This window comes from Rhopilema esculentum, chromosome 13 (genome assembly GCF_057945365.1).
Source record: "Rhopilema esculentum isolate cy_ngs chromosome 13, ASM5794536v1, whole genome shotgun sequence".
Classification (NCBI taxonomy): domain Eukaryota; kingdom Metazoa; phylum Cnidaria; class Scyphozoa; order Rhizostomeae; family Rhizostomatidae; genus Rhopilema; species Rhopilema esculentum.
In genome coordinates this window covers 9,663,716-9,686,361 of record NC_142827.1, presented here as the reverse complement: position 1 = coordinate 9,686,361, position 22,646 = coordinate 9,663,716, and the positions used below count along the sequence as shown (strand labels likewise).

At 35.6% G+C, this 22,646-nt stretch overlaps 1 protein-coding gene across 1 annotated transcript in view; it reads right to left on the bottom strand.

Moving 5' to 3' along the window:
• LOC135692201 (regulatory-associated protein of mTOR) overlaps nucleotides 1–19,717 on the bottom strand; it is a 29,792-nt gene extending 10,075 nt beyond the window's left edge. The window contains exons 1-21 of the mRNA XM_065210275.2: nucleotides 19,510–19,717; nucleotides 19,098–19,200; nucleotides 16,481–16,563; nucleotides 16,024–16,101; nucleotides 14,961–15,041; nucleotides 14,388–14,478; nucleotides 13,588–13,643; nucleotides 11,645–11,808; nucleotides 10,889–10,948; nucleotides 10,167–10,267; nucleotides 9,354–9,498; nucleotides 8,152–8,227; nucleotides 7,232–7,333; nucleotides 6,353–6,436; nucleotides 3,932–4,042; nucleotides 3,681–3,755; nucleotides 3,115–3,180; nucleotides 2,614–2,805; nucleotides 2,078–2,221; nucleotides 1,453–1,738; nucleotides 456–607 (exon numbers count right to left, since the gene is read on the bottom strand). Coding sequence (XP_065066347.1) covers nucleotides 456–607; nucleotides 1,453–1,738; nucleotides 2,078–2,221; nucleotides 2,614–2,805; nucleotides 3,115–3,180; nucleotides 3,681–3,755; nucleotides 3,932–4,042; nucleotides 6,353–6,436; nucleotides 7,232–7,333; nucleotides 8,152–8,227; nucleotides 9,354–9,498; nucleotides 10,167–10,267; nucleotides 10,889–10,948; nucleotides 11,645–11,808; nucleotides 13,588–13,643; nucleotides 14,388–14,478; nucleotides 14,961–15,041; nucleotides 16,024–16,101; nucleotides 16,481–16,563; nucleotides 19,098–19,200; nucleotides 19,510–19,668 — 2,409 coding nt within the window. The 5' untranslated portion in view covers nucleotides 19,669–19,717. The remainder of the gene's footprint in view (nucleotides 1–455; nucleotides 608–1,452; nucleotides 1,739–2,077; nucleotides 2,222–2,613; nucleotides 2,806–3,114; nucleotides 3,181–3,680; nucleotides 3,756–3,931; nucleotides 4,043–6,352; nucleotides 6,437–7,231; nucleotides 7,334–8,151; nucleotides 8,228–9,353; nucleotides 9,499–10,166; nucleotides 10,268–10,888; nucleotides 10,949–11,644; nucleotides 11,809–13,587; nucleotides 13,644–14,387; nucleotides 14,479–14,960; nucleotides 15,042–16,023; nucleotides 16,102–16,480; nucleotides 16,564–19,097; nucleotides 19,201–19,509) is intronic.
• Nucleotides 19,718–22,646: the final 2,929 nt, after the last annotated feature.

The following is a 22,646-nucleotide window of genomic DNA, read 5'->3' as shown; positions in this document are numbered from 1 at the left end:
CTGAAAAGGAGAATGCAATTCCAAAAAAAAGACCTTTGTTCAGACATCTTTAGATTAACAAAGTCAAACAAAATAAAAAAGTGATTACATGATAAGTCCATTTAACAAGCGAATCTGTGAATTGTCAGATATATTTCTAACTACAATTTTTTCATTGTCATTATCTTAAAATCTCATAGCAGCACTTGACCAGAATTTTCGAGCCTGTAAAATAAAATGTCCTTGTCTATTGGCTGTTGTCTACGTGTCAATCAAAAAAGACCAAAGAAAAGATGATCGCTGATTGACGTTTATTCTGCCAATAAGATTGATTCACTGATAGTGGTAGTAGATCTCACCTTCAGATCTATGACGGCCTCTAAGAATTTTCCTTAATAGAATTTCCCATTTTCAATATCCCGGTGAAAATTTATTTAACAAGGTAAACATATTTTAAGGGCAAAATGGCCAATTACCTTCCATACTCTAGTATACACATTTTCGTGAAGAGATGAAAATGACATAGTTGACGAAGCTCTTCTGATTGGTCCTTTGATCCAAATCTCGTTTGATTGGCTGTCCAATGATGCCAAACTGTTTGTGCTATTGTAACTCATCAGTCCTTTAGCTAGAAAACAATAATATTGATTGTGATTACATGATAATCTAAAAGCGACAAACAGCAATAAAATAGAGCATTCGAGATCTCGGCCATCTGTGCATATCTGTTGTATGTTGGGTTAAAAGAAAGGTTAATTCAACTTCAAAGCGGTTTAATGTTGAAATTGAAAGAGAACCTCTTCCCTCTTCCTTCACATTTTCAATATTATTTGCTATACCAATTCTAGTCCTAAGCAGTCTTGATAGGTTACAAGTTTCGAGAACAGGATAATCAGCTCACCGACTTATATTGTACCTTTGCTATTATTGAAAGTTTCATCTTTTGCTGACAAGATTAAAATTATTTACAAAATGTTAAGCATCTGAATTGTTAGGTTGAATACATGTGCACAAATTCAAAAATAAAATATGCTCCACATATTATTCTTGAGTGTGTAACTGGTAGGGCTAAAATTACAGGTTACGATTCAGACTGATTTGCCAACAATCGCAAAGAAATGCTAATACCGAGAATTGTAGACGCTTGCCAACAAAGAACTTTACTTGGCATTTTGTAATACGTTTTAGCATCATAAATTATGTTTGACTGACATTAAAGAGCCAGTCAAAAATTTAGGAGAGACATCTCCCCCAACCCCCCAACCCCCCCCCCCACCCACGACACCCCTACGCACCACATTCGCATAATAAGCCTGACCGAAGAAGACCATTTTTTGTGCCTATATCACAATTTTGACGTTGATAATCATAAAAGCTCAATGGATCATCTATTTGTAGTCCTTTATCTCATTAAACACCTTGAGCAAAACATAACGTCTGATAAAGAGTGAAAGGGGGCTGATAGAGAGGTACCTTGGCCTTGCTGTCCCGACTGCCCAAAGTTCCCACTGCTTAATAAATTGGACTGGCTAGAGTGAGTTTGTCCCGGATGCCTTTTAAGGGTATGACTATCCGTGCTAGCCATAAATGCTTCCTTTGATGATGAGCCTTGACCAACCAAAATCCAGCCTTTGTTGTTTGAATCTCGCTGACTTCCCAAGAGCTCTCTTTTCTTGTCCTCTTCCAGGAATTGTATAGCAACTGCTCCGAAGTTATTTTCAAACTGAATGATTTGTCCATGAAAAGCAACGACTAGCTCCTGTTGAAGTCAGTGTGCAAAAGTGTTACAGGAATGAAAATCAGATTCGGCTGAAAGGCAGTTCTAGAAAGGCCAATTTATATTTTTTGTAGTTTAATTCATAACTCGAACCGTTTTCCCCAAAAGACTAGTAATAATACGGTATTCATAGATTTACGGAGTATGCAAGTCATCCCATTGGTAAACAATGTATAGAATATTAAGTATGAGTTGAAAAACTAAAAAAACAAAGACAGTGCTTGAACGTTGCCCCCTTCCCCCACTCTAACAGAAAAACAAATTTAGCAAAGAAACAAAGAAGCGACGATTAAAAAGAATGAAGAACAAATGAAAAGTTACCTTTCTAACCAAAGGACTTCCATCTTGGCCTACAACTGACGCTAATGTGGTTGCTGTTCCATGATCTACCATATTAGCATGGTCTGACCTATCACCAGTGTTGGCTATCAATCTTCCCAGTGCAAAAACTGCAGACGCTCGAACCTTTAAAAGTATATTAATACATTGAATATGTATATATAGTACTTATCATGCTTGCGCACTCATCAGACAGACTAGTCTGTCTGATGATGGGTGCGCAAGCACGAAACTCGGTGTAACAGAGAACATGTCTCATTTCTAGCCTATCATCTATTGCTCTGTACTTTTGTACATCGAGCACTGTTAAGTCAGAATAGACAACGCAATCTGGAATATAGTTTATATCAAATATTTTACTGACAGTTATTTTAAAAAATTACATTATAACTAGCGGATTATTATTGCTGCCTCTAAAATTTACAAACTGGGTATGTCTTTGAATTGCACCTTCTTGTATACGCCGACGAACCCGATATTTTCAGTGAAGAGATTAAATTATTCGCTGTGGCACGAACCTCTGGTAATGGGTCAGTTAGAAGTTTGGTTAACTTTTCCGGCGCACTGTCTCTGACTCCACACCACCTTGCCGCGTCATAATTAGTCCATATCAAGCCCAAACAAATGGCAAGCCACTGGCGTAACATGGGATGAGGATCATTGAGTTGTTCTAGGCAAAGTGCAATCATGTTTCCCTTGCAGCAGCTATCCTGAAAGGCAGAGAGTACCCGGAAATGAAGTGACAATAATAAACAAAGTAGATTCATGCATTTATTCATATAACATCTTTGGAGACATGTGGGAAGCTTTTTTGGAAAGTTTCGAAGAAATAACTGTTCAAAGCAGGACAAAACGAAGTTAAAGACAGTAGTGACCAGAAATTCTTAACAACTGTGTAGCCCAGGGAATGAACATTAGGAATAGGTTTTCTAAAAAGAGGTTGACGTGGCTAGAATAGTTATTTTCTTCTACAGAATAGCAGTGTGAATGCAGTTTAAGGTATTTTGAGGCATTATTACCTGTCCTGAAGGGTAGTCGTGGATGATTCTTGCAATTACAAAAGCTGCCATTGTCCGATGCTCTGCCTATAAAAAACATCATTAAATTACCAATACAATAATTTTGTCGACAGAGTTGCCAATAGCAAATAATTGCGCTACATCTGAAACCAAAGAAGCTGTTTGTTTAAGACAAATTCTTTGAGACAAGTTTTAGCCTTGAGGCAAAGTTCTAGCTTAGAGACAAATCAAGCAGCTTGAATTAAAAAATAAAATCACCTAAAAATCCAGCCAGCAAAACAATTTCGGCAATTTTAAAGTTCCACCAAGAGAAATAGTGATTTGATTAGACTTTTCAGTAACATTAATGGGGAAACGAAAGTTAATTGGAAAAATTTCTCCGAGGAGGGGTTTTCTTTGATCATATATCAAAAAGGGCAAAATTTGATCAAGATTGTGTATATTTCCAAATGCAAAGAAGATCTCTAGTGTGAGTACCCTTACAGCTGCAGTTTTTCATAATATTGAATTACTAATGGCGAATAAAAAAAATGACTTAAACATCAACAAGAAATCTGATAACTCACTGGCATGTAAGGATCGGCAAGAACAGACAAAAAATAGTTATGTCCTCCATCTTTGACTAGATCGGCTTGACATGTCTACGATTTCAAGATAAAAAAACTTCAATGCTTACATAATGCAACTGACATTGTGGTTAGGGTTTTCAAAGAGGAATCCAAAGTACTGAAGAATTGCATAATGTGAGACTTTCCAATGGATATTCAAAAATACTTTGGTGATATCAATCCTATCTTTTCTTGTGCATAGAACTTACACTGTCAACTGCCAGTATCTTTGCCCAAATGAAAACCATAAGAGGACGAATTTCCCTGCTTGACCCTTGAAGTAACTTCAACACGTATGGAAAAATACCAACAGACAGAGCCTGGCGATGAAAACAAAGAACAATTATGAAATGACCTTATAACGTCAGGTATTAAATGATGGTATTAACACTGTAAGATTTTCTAACAAGCAACAATAAAGAACTGCAAGAAGGGCCTTGTCCTACCGGTAGACTTCACATCTGTTTCAAAGTCGCCTGAAGTAAGGACTTGAAACAGCTTGGGTCAGCTTACAGAACTGGGAAAGAGTTGCCAGTTAACGTGGACATTGAAGAGCTACGTTAATGACGCAATTCTCAAGCTCATAGACCAACGAGCTGAACAAAGAGCAAGAGCATGCTCGACACTGGCATTATCACTATTCACTTACAACCATCGCACGATTGACTGCTAAACAAAAGCTGGCCTATTGAGCTACTCCTGATGCAACTCGTGAATGAACTTCAGGCTCGTTATGTACGAAGAATGAGTACATGAAGGGGGGATTTTGCTCAGCTCGATGGGCATCCATATATATATATATATATATATATATATATATGTAGAATTGTTGCCAATTGTGTAACAATGGATCGGCATTTTGATGAGTTCAACAATGGAAACATAGAAGCCGAATTCAAAGGCGGGAGACAATCGAAACAATGCAGGCATAGAATGCCAAAATCAAAGGATTTTCCCAATTTTCCCAAACGAACAATCGAGAATCGTGAGTTTCCCGATTAAGTGGTCAATTGAGGTTCGCTAATCGACACTTAGGTCTATAATCGTGCTATTAAATTGGGTTCGGCTGCTAGCCTGAGATCCCCTTTGTGGTCATCCTCTTAGATTCGACCAATCACTTTTAGTTTTGCTCGTGACGTTGGGCAGTTAAAATTGGTTCTGCACGTGCATGTTGAACGGTAGCCAGAATAGATCAGAAACTTCTCGTAATCGAGAATGGTGCTTTCATCCTGTCAAGCGTCAACGTAATTAGACGTATAATTTGCAATTTGCTATGTGGGATACAAAAGAAAGTGCGGGAATATGCGATTTCACGTTTCACGAGTTTCTGCAAGAATTAACTTTCATGCAAGGAACTCGGGACATTTAAAGAGTCTGAAGCAAGGGCGGGAAATTCGAATATATTGCAAGTATCAGAAATCTGTTTAGTTTTTCGCAAGTTTTGCAAAGTCGGTGAAAGTTATTCGAAAGTTTCCAGGCTATGCAAAATTGTCGCAAAATGCTTGCAGGTACTTTCCAGTTTTCTCTAGGGTTTATCCAAAATTCATTCCAAATTCTTCAGACCCCGTTGGATAAGGTAGTTTGGTGTAGGAAAAACATAGAAACAACGGGAATTTGTTAAAAGTCTGTCAGACTAACAGTTACGAGAATGATCAATTAATCATTTGGGGAACTGTGACTACATTTCTTAATCAAACGGTTCAATTGCCGAATTAAAGAAATCTTTGCACTCGCAACTAGGAAGTTTACGAAATTAAAAGTTTGGCTGCTCACAATTACGTACGAAAGATTCCCCTTCGTAATCAAGTAATTGCACTGCCGCGAGATCATTATGCTGGAACCGTTTTGTCAGCGCGGGTCGTTAGAGATCGTTAGGCACGCATCGATTTCTCCTTCTGCAAAGGTTGATAGTGGAATCCAAAGATCCGGGTTTGTAAACTTACTGCGTCATAGCAGTTCCCGCCGTTTATCAAGAAACTGTAAATATGCGAAACGCATTTTGATAAAGCAACCGAATAAAAATAATTTTTCGTGTTATGCTATCAAGCAAAAAATGTCCTTCGTCATATCAAAAAAACAAAATCCCAGTTAGGTCCCACTCACAGAGCCCCAATATATGAGTTGTGTAAAGTTGCTGCGTCATAGCTTGTGCCGCCGTTTTTTTAGGCATTCTCATAAAACATAAAGGTTCTTAGTTGTCTGGGAAACAGACTGGAAGCGCATCTAGAAAAGTTCAGACTTTTAATACATTTGGAATCTTCGTTGTCGTCATCATTGTCGTTGTCGTCATCATTGTCATCGTCGTCATCATAATCACCATCATTATAATCATCATCATCATAATCATCAATCATCATCATCATCATCAATCATCATCATCATCATCATCAATCATCAATCATCAATCATCAATCATCATCATTATCATCATCATCATCAATCATCATCATCATCAGTTTTGTCCACATCGCCAATTCATAATATCGAAGTACAATTCCTCCACATTCTTCGTACATTGCAAAAGCCGTGCTATTTTTTTCAAAGACGCGCTAAAACTGATAATGATACTGACTTCAAAAATTATTTGCCAATTGACAGGAAACAACTAAAGATGTGATGTATATACTTACAAGACTCACTGCCCATGGTCCAAGATCTAGAAATCTGCCTAACAGATCAAGGGCTCTAAGTCGATGAACTGGACTAAGCAGCACCTGGAAGGAAATAAAAGGTAAAATACCGAAATCCGAATAGTATTCAATAAAGAAAATTAAAATGTACATTGCTGACAAAACAATGTCTATTAATACAACGAAAAAACGTATACTGAAATTTAATAGTATCACCTTGTTATCTTTAAGATTTTCAAAGAATTCAAACATTTATACCACCCCCCCCCCCCCCCATCCCCCACCATAGGATTGAAATAATGTAAGGAATCAAAGGGTCTCTCATCTTATGAAAATATGTGTAATAAATGTCCAAGTTAAAACAACATACATACGATAAATGAATAAATTACTGAAAACAAATATAATGTTCTCAATGATATGTCTGCAAAAGATACCATGACAAATAACTCATGACATCAAGGATTCTGCACGCTTTTAATTACTCTCAAGTTCCTAATTGTAGGGGGGTCTAATAAGGAGGGGGGTTGGCATTCTTTTTAAAAACCCTAAAATGGGGGGGGTCATAATAGATTGAAATGCTTAGATTATCCAAAATTATGTTTAAATTGGGGGGTTTTTGAATAGGAACTTTGCATGAAATCAGAATTAGAGGGGGTGTCAATAAATGGAAATTGGTATGCACAATTTTTGAAAAATGAAGTCTACTCCCCCCCCCCCCCCCCTACAATAAGGAACTTGAGAGTAGCGAGGTTAAAGCATTTTGTATTACCTTCGGCTTGAAATGTATTTGCATTGCCCTTCAGTTTAATGGTCATTACTAAAGCTCACAGTTTGAAGAAATGTCCATATATAAAACAATGTTGACAAGTAACTCACTTGCAATACTATCGGTAGCTGCTCAGGAGGATCGCGTTCCTCGCAACCCATAGCAAGCCACACTTGGAAGGCTGTCAGTTGCTCGGAGAAAAATGAGCTATTCTGTAAAAGATAAAGACTCATACTGTAAAAGTAGGATATGGTGTAGGCTAGATATGGTGGAGATCAGCAAAATTTTCAACGCTGTTTTGTATTTTCATTATGAAGTATTCAAACAATTAATAAAAAGAGCAATGGGATTCAAACGTTGCTATTGATGGATTCAAGTTGACGTCATCAATTTTGTATCTCGCTATTTACGGATCTTTTTCGAAAATGGACTTCAGAATTGAAATCTTCATCTTTAAATTAGTTTATACTGAAAAATTCATGATGTTTGGACCGTTCGGTCGCATGATACTTTGTTTCCAATATTTAGATATTTCTTTAGAATTGGCCGGAGCTTGCTACTTGCAGATTGCCGGAACATGACCGGAAATTTTTTCACTGCAGCAACAAATTCCATTGAAATGTATAGGAAAAGCTAAATTTTAAAAATGGGGGTAATTCGCAGCCTGACGGCCCAAACAATTTGAAATTTTTGGCACAGACTAATTTGAACCCGAAGGTTCCAATTCTGTTATCCATTTTTGCCAAATGTGAAGATACAAATTGCTCGAATCCGAGATATCAACGAAGTTGATTTAAGCAGAATACAATTTTCATTGTTAATCCTATTCCCTTTTATGCGTATTTCTTGTAAGGCACATCAAAATGACATCTAATGAATAACGAGAGGAGCTCGGTGTCACATTTTCATCAAATCAGCCTCCCTTGAGATTATCGATTATCGGTATCAGCTTTCTTAAAGACATTTGAGGATTTCAAAGCATCAAATACTAAATGAAATAAGCAAAGAAAATTCTCAGAGGAATACGCACGTGATATTTTGATTCATCCTTTGTGATTACAGGCAACTGAGTCAGACATTGGTCCACAGCGAAATCCCACGCTTGCCTGTCGAAAATTAGAGATCATTTAAAATCAGCGGAGCCTCAAACTTTAAAGCAACATTAAAATGCTTATTTCAATAGAAAATAAAGCTGAACTTAAGTCTTAAAATACACAAGTAATTATTCTGCCTTAATGGCTAATAATTATTGAAGTTAACAAACACAATGCATATTGCTGTGCCTTTAATGATTTTCCCAAAATCAAACTAATTTTTATTTGGATATTGCTAGAGGTCAACCGTAAATCACTAAAGCTTTGGGAGAAAATAATTGAAAAATAACTCAATAACTACGCTCATAAATTTTTCATTTCAAAATATTATTATTTAGCATCAAATAAGCGCTCCGGTGATCGTCAGTTTTTCAAACTTTCTCTGAAATCTCAATGAGATTCTAATGATCCTATTTATCAAATAAACTGGAAATGAGCCAATGGACCAAATTATTAAGAATATGGTTTTATGCGTTTGCCAATTTGCAAATACACTTTTCAGTGACATTCTAAATTGGCTTTGGTTTGGCAAACAAGAATTAGAATAGTGAGAAGGGAAGAAGGACGGAGGGAATCTTCAACCTCGATTTATTTAGGTAAGCTTCTAAATTATCAGTACATTAAATTCTGGGAACACTAGATTGAAACACGATGATTCCAGCGGAATTGTTTTGAAATTCTAAGAAGATTGATGACGTAGTATTTAGGTATTCAAATACAGGGGGTAGTGGCCTTGAGAGAGGGGCATACCAACACTCTCTCCAAAACACCAACATCATCGCACAATTTCGGAAATTTTCAAACTTTGTCGGGACATTAAGAAAACTTTTAGCTTTAGCTTTCCCCCCAAAAAGTTTAACTCCCACGTATAAAAAATATTAACAGCAAACAATGTCTATGAATATCAGCGTAATGAAGATTACTGCTTACCGGTCTGTTATATCATGCTTAATGTCGTATAGTTTGAGCTCTACACAATTTGAAATATAGCATAGAACTCCAAACGTTCTTCTGTATACACAAAATCGTTCATATCAATGTCTACACTGCAAATTCACCTAACAATTCAGTATTCAAATAGCTCTAAATACCCAATACAGCTTAAAACATCCAAAAAATTGTATCAAAAATAGCATACCACATATGGTGATGATATGTAGGAGGTAGTTTTGGACTAGACAAAGGCGTGCATTTGTACGATCTCATCACACGTTCAGCCAGGAGGAAGTTTCGAAACAAACTGGCCACGAGAAGATCTTGACGAAAAAGCTTCTGGAACACTTCTGAAAATGTACATAGATATGATAAATGTATAAACGAGTGAAGAGCAGTGAAAAACCAATGTGAAAAATAAAAACTTAATTGTTTAAAATGTTCTCAGAGGCCTTTCTGCTAATTATATTATACAACAATAAAACCATTACTTCAGTTTGATCGAAAATTGAAATAATTTTATAAGAAAAGATTAAAGTAGTAAATATCTTGCTGTTTAATATTACATTAAGTGAAGTCACAGTTATTAAGAGCAATGAATTATTTACAATGATTAAGATACCTAGTAAAGAATAGTCCGTGCAAAAATACATGTTGATATTTCAGTAACTTTATGCGTTTGTTGTATTTGTTTCTACCTAGCACCCGAAGGTAGTTTTTAGGACACTGAAAAGCTTATGCTTATCGAGCAGTGTCTTGGTCTTTCCTCTCGATGTGACCACACCTAGTGATTCCTACGCCTGGAATTACAGAGAGCTGGCGACTCTCCTCGCTCTTTGTGAAAGTTTTGTCATGCCAGGGACTCGAACCACGGACCCTTGGGTCTGTAGTCAGCGCCACTAACAACTGAGCCATCCTCGCAGCAAACTTTATGTCAGAGACAATTGATAGATAACAATAAAAGTCACAGAAAATGAAGCTTAAATTCTTAAAGAACACCAAAGGCAGAAGTTCTTACCTCTAGGCAAAGTATTCCATGCTATTGTATCAGTGACTGCTGTGAATATCCAGTTTAACTCGCCTAGAGGCGTTCTTCGGTCATTCAATTGCCCTGGTATTCTAAAAAATGCAAATGTTATACAAAACATAAGAAATATTTCACAATTACAAGACAACAATGGATTCCCTAGTGTAATGCAATGAAACCCTAATCTTGAAGAATGATCTTGATTCCAAAAACATCACCCAAAATTTCATCACTTAATCGCCATCTTTGCAAAAAGTCACCTTCTATGTCCAGAGTTATAAAGAGTTATGAAAACTGTTGCTATAAAAATTCTTGGATAAAGGATTTTATGCACGTTAAAGGACTCGATATTTCAATTAGTTTTTCTTCAAAAGGTAGCAAGGCCCTTCATTACTAGATTTCATTAAGGTTTGTTGTCTCGCATATGAACCAATATTGCCCGACAAGTATTACACATCTGAAATACCGAAAAACAATAGCTGTTTCAAAATCTTGAAAATCTATTTTACGGACATGGCGAAATTCTTGAGTTTTTCCTCAACTTTCGGGTCTCCTTATACCTACTGATCATGTTTACTGACTCCCTTAGAATATCAACTCGATTTTGAGATCCTGGAAGTTGTACCAAATACAAAAAGGATGAATAACATCTTTGTTTTTGCAAAACCATTTTAGAAATAAATTGCAAAACAATTATTGGTATAAATACTCACTTTTCTATCAATTCTAACGTCATTCCTGGAACTAGATCACTACTTCTTTGGCTAACAAACCTGAAAAAAATAATCGTTTGTTATTGAAATAAGTTGTCGTTGTAACGTTCTATTTCTGCACGAAACAACTAGATATCAGTGGGAAACTACAAACCCGAGTTTCAATTAAGATTATATGAGCTGAATGGGAGAGCTAGGAAAATGTAATATCGGTGAACTGCTGAAAGAAATTAGAATTGTGCCTATGCCTCAAGATAGATTACATCTGTTTATTTTCGTCAGTCAGTTTCATGTAAAACTTAAACAACAAAAATGATACTTAAGTAATCACTCAAATATTTTCTTGGGAAATGACCCTATAAAGAATTTACCAGTCACATTAAATGCAAACGACAGATACGAAAGTGGCTTAAGCAACCTGTCAATCAAAACTGACCAATCAATAATCGTAATGCCACTCATGAGTGTATTGATTGGCCAATTCTGATTGAAAGATTGTTCAAGCCATTTTATCATCTGTCTATTGCCTTTAACACCTTAAAAACCTTTCTAACAACACCAGACTAATCCAATATTAATTCCAAGCCTACTCTAATCGAAAATTGATTTCAAGCCTACTTGTAGATAGTTCTTTTAAACACTTAAAGGAACAGATGCTTTTGCATCTAGGAAAGCAGGCCTCCAGAATTCTATATAAACTTAAGATGGAGCAGTAGAGGGTTACTTCATACAAACTAATATAGCTTTGCCTCATACCATCTTAGACCAACTTTGATTGGCGTTGTCAGGCACGCTGTAAAAAGGTCCGCAGGCAATTGGGGCAGCATAGGTAACAACTCGTTTGATTGACAGGCAGCTAGCTGGATGCAGTTCCTGACAGGCGGAGGAGCTGGGATAGATGTTCCTTGGCCAAGGTAATGCTGCAAACAAAATGTTATGTATTATATTAATGTATTATATGATCATGTTTTGAATATTGATGTTTCCTAAGCATGTGTTCTAATAAGATTTCATAGCTGGACACATTAGATAGTGTGAGACTCCACACAGTAGGCACAATTGGGACCATTATTACTGTCAATAATGGGTAGGTGGGGGTGGCTCTGCTTAGATTTTGCTACTTCCGGCGGGCAAAATGAGCCCCAAAGTTACCCCCCACTCAAGTCTATGATGTTAATAAAGAACCCTTTTCCTGATATAACTAAAAAGGGCTGCTTTACCCCTGATTACTGAATAAATTTGATATCTAGTTTTAGAAGGTCCTTGTTAGATATTTTTTAAAGGTGCTTTGCTAATTGTTTTGGCAATGCCTGGGAATCCTTTTTACTATTTTACTTTTTGAAAACATAATGTGCTTTGTAGGGAGTAACCCTCTTTTGCAAACTATAGACTTCTTTGCGAGAGAAATTATAGATGTGTGTATGGGTAACAATTTCTATCATTTACACGCGGCGGGCTTACTCTATAAAAACTTTTAAGCATAAAAAAACTAGGCACGAAATAATATCTCTGCTATTTTGAATTGCCCGTCACTGCACAACGTTAGCTGATGAATGCTTCACAGTAAAAGCTCATATTGCAGGGGGGCTTGCTATTTTCCAAATGAAGTTTCGTTGAGGCATAAACTACTTATGAAAAACACTAGTTGTGCAAAACAATGAAGGAAGCAAATCAGTTGCAAAATGATGTGCATCACACATGTGTAAAGAAAGTTATAACATATGTTTAGATAAGATTTCGCCTTATATACAGATAAATCCCTAATAACTCTGTCTGTTAGACATTGAAGGTAAGATTGATTGATTTTGTACCCTGATAAGTCAACAAAAAATTCTTTGTTCTTTGACTGTGTATCATTAATCACCTGCTTGTATTTAGTATTTGAAGCAGATTTTATTTTGACGTTCTGCCAATATGTAGAGTGATAATATTTTGAACAGTTAAACAACAAATAGCCCAATTTTTCTTTCTGTAAATATCATAGGCATTGGTGAGGTTTGAAAAGATGAAAAAACTGTAATACTTAAAACACCATGTAATCTGACATATTACATCACGCGCGACAGTATAGATGCGCCCCTGTCCTAAACTGTCAAACCTTTTAAAGATTACTGCTTGAGGTGATAAGCTTTTCAATCAAGCGCATACACGCAAAAAGATGCATCCCATGTTTTACTATAATCTAAGAGACATGACTACGTAGTTTTTTTAATTACGGCCTGTAATTTCCTTTTATGCACCTTTAAAGACTGTTCAAACAAGCCGTGATTTGAGACACAAAATTCTCCTAGCTGCTTACAAAGCACACAATGCCAAAAAACCATGTTTACATCTACATCTGAATAAACACATTTCTGCTTTTAGCGTTGAAAACACTTAAGAACGCCAACTATGACTTCTTACGTCACATCATGGTTATTTAAAATTAACAAAATACCGAAATTTGACAAGTCTACGTACGAAGTCTAGACCTTTTCACCAATACTTTCAGCGGGCTACATAGGTTTTCATTTAGTTAGCAATTGGAACGTAAAAATTTAATTACATTATGCAGATCTCTTAAAAGGTATCTTAACAGTTTAAAAACAGGACATAAATAGACAACTGAGATGATAGCTAATCTAGTTACTTACAACCACTAACGCGATAAACAGAAAAAACCCGGTTTGTGGACGGGACTCAGACAAGGAGACACCTACCTCGTATTCTTTCTCTCTTTGCGCAGCAAACTGCTTGAATGATTCCAAAATCAGACCTGAAAATGAAAATACAAAATAAGTGGAATCAAGAGATAGGCATAATACCCACATCGACAATTATGAGGGTTACTGATAGACTGTAATCAAAAACGTCGGGACTTTTTATCATATTATGAAGGGCCTTGATCTTAATCATATAGAAAAGCATATTTCTATGCGAAAGTAATGATTTGGGGCAGAGCATTGGACGGTAGATGAATGATATTTATAAAAAGTGCATCAAAAGCGAGTTTTAAAGACTTTAAATATTGCAAAAATAATCTCGATGATGTCCAAGATGACAGCTATTTGGTTCAGAGGGTCGCGAAAAAAATTTAAAAAGATCGACAGAGCAGAAGATACCTATAGAATTATGATCAAAAAAGGAAAACTTCGATTATTCCTTTGTTGTATTCTGTGCTTTGACAATTCTTATAACATGTCAATATATTTATATATATTTACTATATTAACTTTAGTGCATAATATCAAGTGTTGGCAACGAACATCACAACAAACAGAATTTTTGATATCTTATAAGGCAAAACAGTTGATAAACCGTTTATCTATGATATATATTTTTGAAAATTACTATTTTACCTGAATGTCATAGAACAATTTGGTGCATAGAACAGGACAGTTCTGAGTTGAAACTTCAAGTATCATGCTTAATGCAATCATCATACAATTGTGAACCATCTTGTTCCATACACAAAAGAATGTTAAATACCTCTAAAGAATGAAAAAGGTTTTCAACAAACCTGCATTAGAGCAGTCGTAAACATATATTGATGGGCTTCCCATCCAAGTTTGGAGATCGTATATCGACAGTGGGATATATTGTGTATATGACTGCAAAAATATCAATTTGAAATTACATATGGAAAACAATTTATTTGCAGATATTACTTACATGAAACTTAAGGAGATACAAAAACTTCAGTTCTAGCTTTGATCATTGTACAGTTATTTTTTAAACTCATTCACATTCGAAAAGTTCTAGAAACACAAAGTTCTTAGATTCTCTGTCATATTAAACAGGTTTGAACAATTTTTACTTGACAAATATGTGTTAAATATAGTGCAAGAATATACATTTAAAATTAATCCATTCAATGTTAAATTTCATATTTCAAAGACATTCAAATCCATTTTTGTTTAAAAGCAAGAAAAGTCTGGTGCCACAAAGCAGTTAAAATAAACTATGACTCGAAATTTCACTACATTCTGTTGCAGTGAATGAGTCTCAAGAATCGAATCTGTGGTCTTTAGGGCAACTGTAAATTTAAACTACAACAAAATCACCATTTAGCAAATAGAAAGTTTTTTCATACCTTGTTAAATACCCAAATTTCACCATTTTGTGTTGGCCTTGGAACACCATGACCATTGTAATGAAACAACACCCTTTCTTCCTACAAAGGATAGTAGGATGTTACTTTACCTTTCAACTACAACATTCAATTGCTTTCTTAAAATTCATGATACTATGGAAAAATTAAAGCTGAGCTACTGGGAACAGCTACTTGAAAGAAGAGCATTCAAAGTGACAGCAGTATCTTAGGATTGATCAAGCTATTGTCTGAATTCAGGAAGGTTCTGAGAGTGTCAAAATGTCACAGCAATAAGTCCAGTAAACCATACCAATTGCTTGCTTCCTGTTAAATACATGCCAATTCATTTTAAAGTAGATCTTTAGATCTATACACAGTTAACAAAATTTATAATCAACAATTAACAAAATTTGCCTTATCAAATGATACAATCAACTCTTCTTATGGTGTGGTCACTCTGCTCAATGTCAGTCACATAAAATTTAGACTGGAACATTTAAAACTGTTCAATTTAGCACCGTTCACGGTCAAACTACATTTACTGTCACAAAAACATTTGGTGCAACTATAACCAGAGTCTACTGTACTTGTTATGCAAAATTTAAAGAGCTGAAGAAAGCTTGTCATGAAGAAAGAAAATTATAAATATTACTGGCCACATCTACAAGTAAATCTAAACAATCATTCGATCCTCTAGCATAACACTACAAGCAAACTGAAATATATTGTTTGGTTTTTGTTCCAAGTAGCACAAAATAGAACCTAATCAACTGGATTCTTAATGGAATACATTTAGGAAACAAATCCATCACAGACAAAGGCGCCATTCTGCCTTTATTTCTAAATCATAGGAAATCATCATTGTCCTTTTGAAAAAAGTTAAAATCCATCAGCATTCAGTAAAAAATTTGAGAAATACACAAATTGATGATGCCTGCGCTTGTACACATTAGCAGAATCTTACCAAATACACATGATGAACAATTGCATACAAATCTTGAGTTACATATAGGTCATGTCTCCTTCTTTTTTAACCTAGAATTGATTAATTAATTGATAATACCTTTGCATTTCTCCTTAATGATGTACAAAGCTTCTTCACATCTTCTACTGTAGGATCAAGGCTGAGCTTGTATCTAGCCTGCAATCAAAAGAGACATTCATAATCCAATCTCATGAGTCAAAATTTAGAAACATTTTTAGAACATAGAATTTCTAAACCAGTTTGAATGCAAATAACCTAAAATTCCAAATACAGGCCCATGGCCTATAAAAGTTCAAAGGCTGTATACAAGTTTTAAGAGTCAACAATCAATCAAGGGGACAAATTTTTTATTTAGCAATGCAGCTTCCTAGCATCATAGAGGATAAATTACTGGTCGCTTCAACTTCAGGGATATGCATCTGAGCATTTTGAACAAGTGATTGAGCTTGCATATGATGGTCTATCACATATCATTGAGAATTTAGCACTCAAAACTAAGGAATTAAGACTTAAATATTGAAATTCTAATACAAACCCTGGGTTGCCATCTTTCATATTGCTGCTGTAAACTATTTCCAATTGTTTCTAAAGCTTTTTGAGAATTCAGAGAAAATGGATCTGAAAAAAATTAAAACTTTAATCTTAGTATATATTTAAGAGATTTATAGTTAACAAAAAAATTAAGCTTTTATCTTCACATCTAAGTGCTTAAGAACAAATCGGAAATATTTTGGAAAAGCAGCCATGTCTGATATTATACAGGCCTTCCTGGGAATAAATTAGCATGAGTGTGGCATTTCACACCCCTAGACTGTTTTAGGCATGTGATGGAGTGTTATTGGTGTTTTGTCTTATTTCTACGAAGGTTTAATTACATAGTATATGGAGCCTTAAAAACCTGCATTCTTAGGTCATTTCTTCAGTCTTCTCACAACCTTAGCAATAAAATCTCTGATGCAAGGCAATAAAAATACTTCTGAATATTGCCAGGGATCTTTTCTAAATTTGATGCTGAAATTATTTTAGATGCAGTTCCTGGTTGGTGGCAGTCTTCATGAAACCCTTGAAAAATGTTAATATTTTGGCCCCAACTTTTAATTGTGTCTCATCAAAAGGGATATGAAAACAGTTTTGAAAATGGCACCAATTGAAAACGGCACGAAAGGTTTCAGTGCAAACGCTTGAAACAGAACAATTCTACTACAAATTTCCCTCTTTTTGGATCCAGAGCGCTATCGTTGTTTCCAAGTGTAACCCTTAGAAATTATCATGCCTTTGTCACAACCTGCCATTCTCCGAATTTTTTTGTTTTCATGTAAAAACGATACAACATTGAATAATTTGTGGAAGAGCAAGGCAGGGCATCTTCGTCGGACAAATGTGCCATGCTGCAAAAGTTTGTCTGGGGACAGTTGTTTAGCATTAGCTATTTTTAAGCCAGCTGGCAGTAGGAACTGGATACTTAAATCACTGGCGTAAAACGAATAGCATACATAAAGCGAGCTTTCCAGCAAAGGGCCATTAGCAGAGGTTCCACATGAAAACTGCAGCTCCTTAGAATGAGATGGATGCCTGACAATCTTTTGCTTAAAAATTCAACTTAATTTGCCATCCATAAATGGTATTTTAGAAATATGTGGATGCTAACACAGGTCTATGACAAAAATGCAACTTAGTTTTTATGAGCACTAGGCTAGAAGATGATTGCAAATTGTCGTATAATTATGGTTTCTGCAGCCTTAGCTGTAAGAATGAAATTTTCCGAAATACAACTAGCCCGATGCTATGGTCAGTTGTTCCGTGTTTGATTGCATTCAAGTGTCGCCACAACAGTTTTTCAAAATGATTACATTGACCCAGTACAGTGGAGAAGACCAGCAAAACACACCAAAACAAAAAACAAAACAATTTCTTGTTGTTTTGTTACCTTATTAGTTTCCAGCGCTTTAGTTAAAAAACGAACAAATGATTACAAAAATAGGTGTGCGATTAAATGCACTCCTTGGTGTGGGGAGGCATGTACCAGTGTGTGCGAGTACGACTGCACGCCTATCCCAGGAAGGCCTGGATATTTAACCAGAAAAAATTGGAAACAATGAAAAATAATAGTTATAAAATATCAATCATTCAAAAGACAGCTTACTGTTTAACAGGTGTCTTTGATATCTAGTGCTAGCAACAGGTTTGAAATCCTCAATTTAAATCACAGCCAGTTTAAGTTTCTCTGTGATAGGTTTTTTGTTTATGACAAATGAAAATATCTTTTTTCTGATTTTGAGATTTAAAGATTGTGAGGCTTCACAAATAGTCAAAAGACAACAAAGACCTTGACATAATATCCATAAATAGAAATAAAAATCAGTAAAGTTATTATATGAAATTTATACTCAGACACCAGCCACAGGTCCCCTGTCCTTTCTTATTGTTTTTGGTGATTTTCTTTTACAGAAGGTTTCCTATTACTTCATGTATTTTACAATGTTATCTGGTTAATTGTGCATTCAAAAATGACAGCACCTAACAAGTGATGTCTTATCTTCAAAAATTATATAGGTTAATATTAAGCCATATATGAGTCACTATAATGTAGCTACTTAATTCTTATCTGCTACCAATAAACTTAAAATCATTACTTTTGTTTGCCAGAGGGGTATTGCCATGTCCTATTTCTTACTCTGATTTTAAATCCACCTTCTTCACACAGCTTTCAAAAGCTTTTAAATAAACTTTTTGCATAATAATCCTGCCATTCATTTTGATTCTGATAAGAAAATTCTTTGAATTCCTGTCCTCTTTCGCACAAAAGCATAATTGATAATTACCAAGGATGCTAGACAACTCTTTTTTGCTGAATTGCATAAAGCAAAATTTTAATGGGAGGTAAGAATGAATCATTTTTGGCAGTAGGTCAAAAAATCCTTTTTGTCTCCAGGTAGCCATTCATTTGTTTTAACGTAATTGACCATGGAACCGGGCATGGCATGGGACCATTCTGTCTGATTGAACTCCATGCCCCTTTCAAGAGGGGCAAAGAGGGGCCTAAATTTACCTTCCTTATCTTGCGGGCACGTGACTCCAAACATGTGGTAAAGTGAATATGGCAAATAAGAAATGAAACTGCGAATCAAATTGAATGAGTGAACTGAACTCACCAATCCAACACTCCAGTCTGGCACAAGGATCTGTTTTCACAACGTCTGGCGGGTCAACTCCAATATTGAGACATAAAACCAAAGCAACGCTAACGGTTTTCATCTACAATAAGGATTGATAAATGTAAGTTGTAAAAGGTATCATCTGCACCCAAATGAGTCTTATAAAAAAAGGGGGTAATTGCCATTGCTTGATTATTATGAAGGCCGGTGTTTTGACTCAGTCTCAAAATTATCAGCATGTTTTACCAGCAATCGAAAGTTTATACCATATAACATTCACAAAATTATATAAGTCGGTCAAAGGATCAGGGGAATGATGTGCCATTGGTGGAAAGGCGTATGGATTTAGGGTGTAGGCCAATATAGCAAAAGGTTTAAAATGGGGAAACCATGAAAGCTAGGATCTTACTCGTTCTTTCATTCGCCATGACTGGGGTAAACACTTGATCCCGTCGATCCTTTCTTTATGACGTGTTTTCATGAAACATAGGGGTAACTGCCAGTCAATTAGCTCTCCCTCATCTTCCTCCAACACATCATCGATGTCCTGTTCCTCTTCATCCGACATCTTGTACCTCGTTGTCTTATGATCAGATACAGAAACAGTGTACTAACATCAACAACAACAACACGACATCTCAAATCAAACACGCAATACGAATTCCTTAGGTACAGGCTGATAATAGTTTGCGTCAAGGGAACATCGTTTCTCAGAAAAAAAATGTTATTCTTCCTTTACTGTTTGGCGGTAACCTTTCCCTTTAGCAAATCTTAAAACTCTATTAAAAATGATTTGATAAATGATAAAATGAACCAAACAATAGGTGAAAATTGTTAGGGCTTCGACCAGCCAAACAAACAAGGAGTTTCATGGGCAGTGCTAAAGGGGGGCTTGGGGCTCCCTCAAGTGGTGTAGTGCTATCAAAATAACAAGGGGGGCTCTTGCCCAAAACTTTGCGAAAAACAATAGCAAAAGTAGAAATTTGCCTATTTTCGGCATCAACAAGAGGAGCTCAGCCCCCCTGAGCCCCCTCGCTCTACAACACTGACTCCCTTCACTATAATGTTTTTAGAAAAATAGAAAAGAATCAAGAGGAAAAAAGAGAGAAAAAAAACAGTGCAATAAATCCTTTTATTGCTTAATTTAAAAGGAATTAGCCAAGGTCTATGGGGCCTGATAGTAGCAGAAAAATGATTTCAAGAAGTATTCTGAAACGTATTTTAAGCTAATCCAAAGGGCGTGGTCGCATAAATTGACTCTTTAATAATCCCGGAGCACTCATAGAAATAAATTATACATTCCGTTTTTTTCATCTTTTCATTCTTGGATGTCGAACCATTCTATCGATTGCTCTATTTTGAGACTGTTGATGTATGCCTCGAGGTTTTCAACGCAAAATGTGGAGTTCTAAATATTTCTGTGCAACTCTAAAGGAAAATCTGCGCAGTTCTACAATTTCACTTTAATAATAAAAAAATTTAGGAAATTGTTGCAGACAAAAACAAACAAAAGTTTAAATTACGAAACACAAAAAAAACTTACGAACATGGCATTAAAATCAAATAAACACTTTTTGGATATAGAAATCACAGATGTAGAAAGATATTCGATGGTGAGGAAGTATAATGTTTATGGAAATAGCTGTTATTTCGTCTTTTGAGTCACACATACACGAAGCACGAAATTGATAGCGTCAGAGCAGGAACCCTTTTTAAACTCTTGATCATCATAATATTGAAAAAATCAGAGCCAAAAATAAATAATGTCACGAGTTTCGAATCTAAATTTTACAGTTATTTGGTCAAACGACATAGACAACAAATTAATGGGAGGCAATTTAGCATTTACTTCTAAAGTTGCTGTGCAATTGCTTTTTATACCTTGCTTTATCGTCATCAATATCGTCCGTATTTACAAGTTATAAAAGTTAAAGAAATAAAATACAATAATTTACATTAAGAACAAAAATAAAGAAACCCCTAATTTAAGTGGCAGGGATACCATTAAAAGGTCTAGCTGACCTTATATCCATAATGGTCCCAATTATGGGTCCCACGTTGGGGAACTTTTTTTGATAGGATCGACAAATTGCGGTGGGGGGGGGGCGGCAATTTTGCGTAGCTAAAAGTCCTTTAATTCACGAAGGCGGAGTATTCACCTTACTTTGTTGTATACGATTAAGGAAAATTTGCATACACTACCACCACTGCCGAATATTTACTGGACGAAAGAGCAGTACAGTTTCAGTCCAACACATATCCTAGCTGTACCTCTGTATGATATCATGCATCCAATGTTTCATCTGTACGTTGCCATTTGTATGCTATTTGTGTCAATGTCAATTGAGATGTCATTGTGATTAGTGTCTCAACTCAGGCACCATGTACCAGTCCAAAGGGGGGGGGGGGCTGATAAAGGCTAAAAATTTATTGAGGAAAATATCCCTTTTGGAAAAAGCTTGCTTCCCTCTACGTTTTGTTTATAAACTGTCTGATTAAACCTAAGTTAATCAAGTTAGAAAATAAAACATACTGTATCCTTAAATAAGATAAAACTCCAAGAAAATGAGCAGAAAAGGGTTCCCAGTCAAAAAGGCCTACTTCTTCTTAGGATCCGTCTGAGTAAACTTTTCAAAATGGCAAAATGGCGTCCGAGTAACTTTCCAAAATGGCATTAGAATAAACTTTCCAAACAGGGACGAAAACAAGTTGCTAATTTTGGGGGGGCGTGGAAGTATGAAAATTCCAACTTTAAGTGATAAATTTTTCATTCGACCAGTAGATCTGTTGTACCTACCAAATTGATATTTGTAAATAGCCCGAACACCATAGTTCTATTTTCTTTATAATTACCAAATCTTTACTCAATAATTAGCCTAAAGCATAAAAGCCTAAATCTCTAAATTTTGATTAACATGAAACAAACATTAAACATACTGTAAGAAGTAAAGCAACATTTAAGCAAAACCAGTATTAGATATACTTAATGATTAGTAGTATTCTTTCAGATCAATTGATCAATTTTATCTAAAATACATTTTTTCACGATATAGAAGCACCAAGAATTTGGGCCTTTAAACTTTTCAGAGGGCCAAATGCCTTTTCATTCTTTACAATTGAAATGATGATTTGAGAACAAACTTGTGCATATGCCTGATTCGAAAGATGAAACACTCTTCTTTGATCAAATACTTCTACTGCAAATTTTGCAATGTGTTCTTGCTCCACAGCAGTTTTGTCATAGGAATTTATGATAAGGACTCAAGGACATTAACAAATAACAGGGGAGTTTAGCATAAACTCGTTTTTTATAAGAAGCGTTGAGAATTTTTAGTACTGAAAGATTCTTAATGTTTTATTGAATTAACTACTCGTGGTTTCTAAAAAAATTCCCACTCTAATATTTTCTGATCAATGCGGGTATTATTATTCCAAACTGTAAGTTTCAAGTTTCTTATCCGTAAGTTCACCTTGCCTGTTCGTAATTTGATTCAACTCCCGTCAGAAAGAAAGAAAAAGAAAACGGGGCAAGTGTGCAATTTGGAT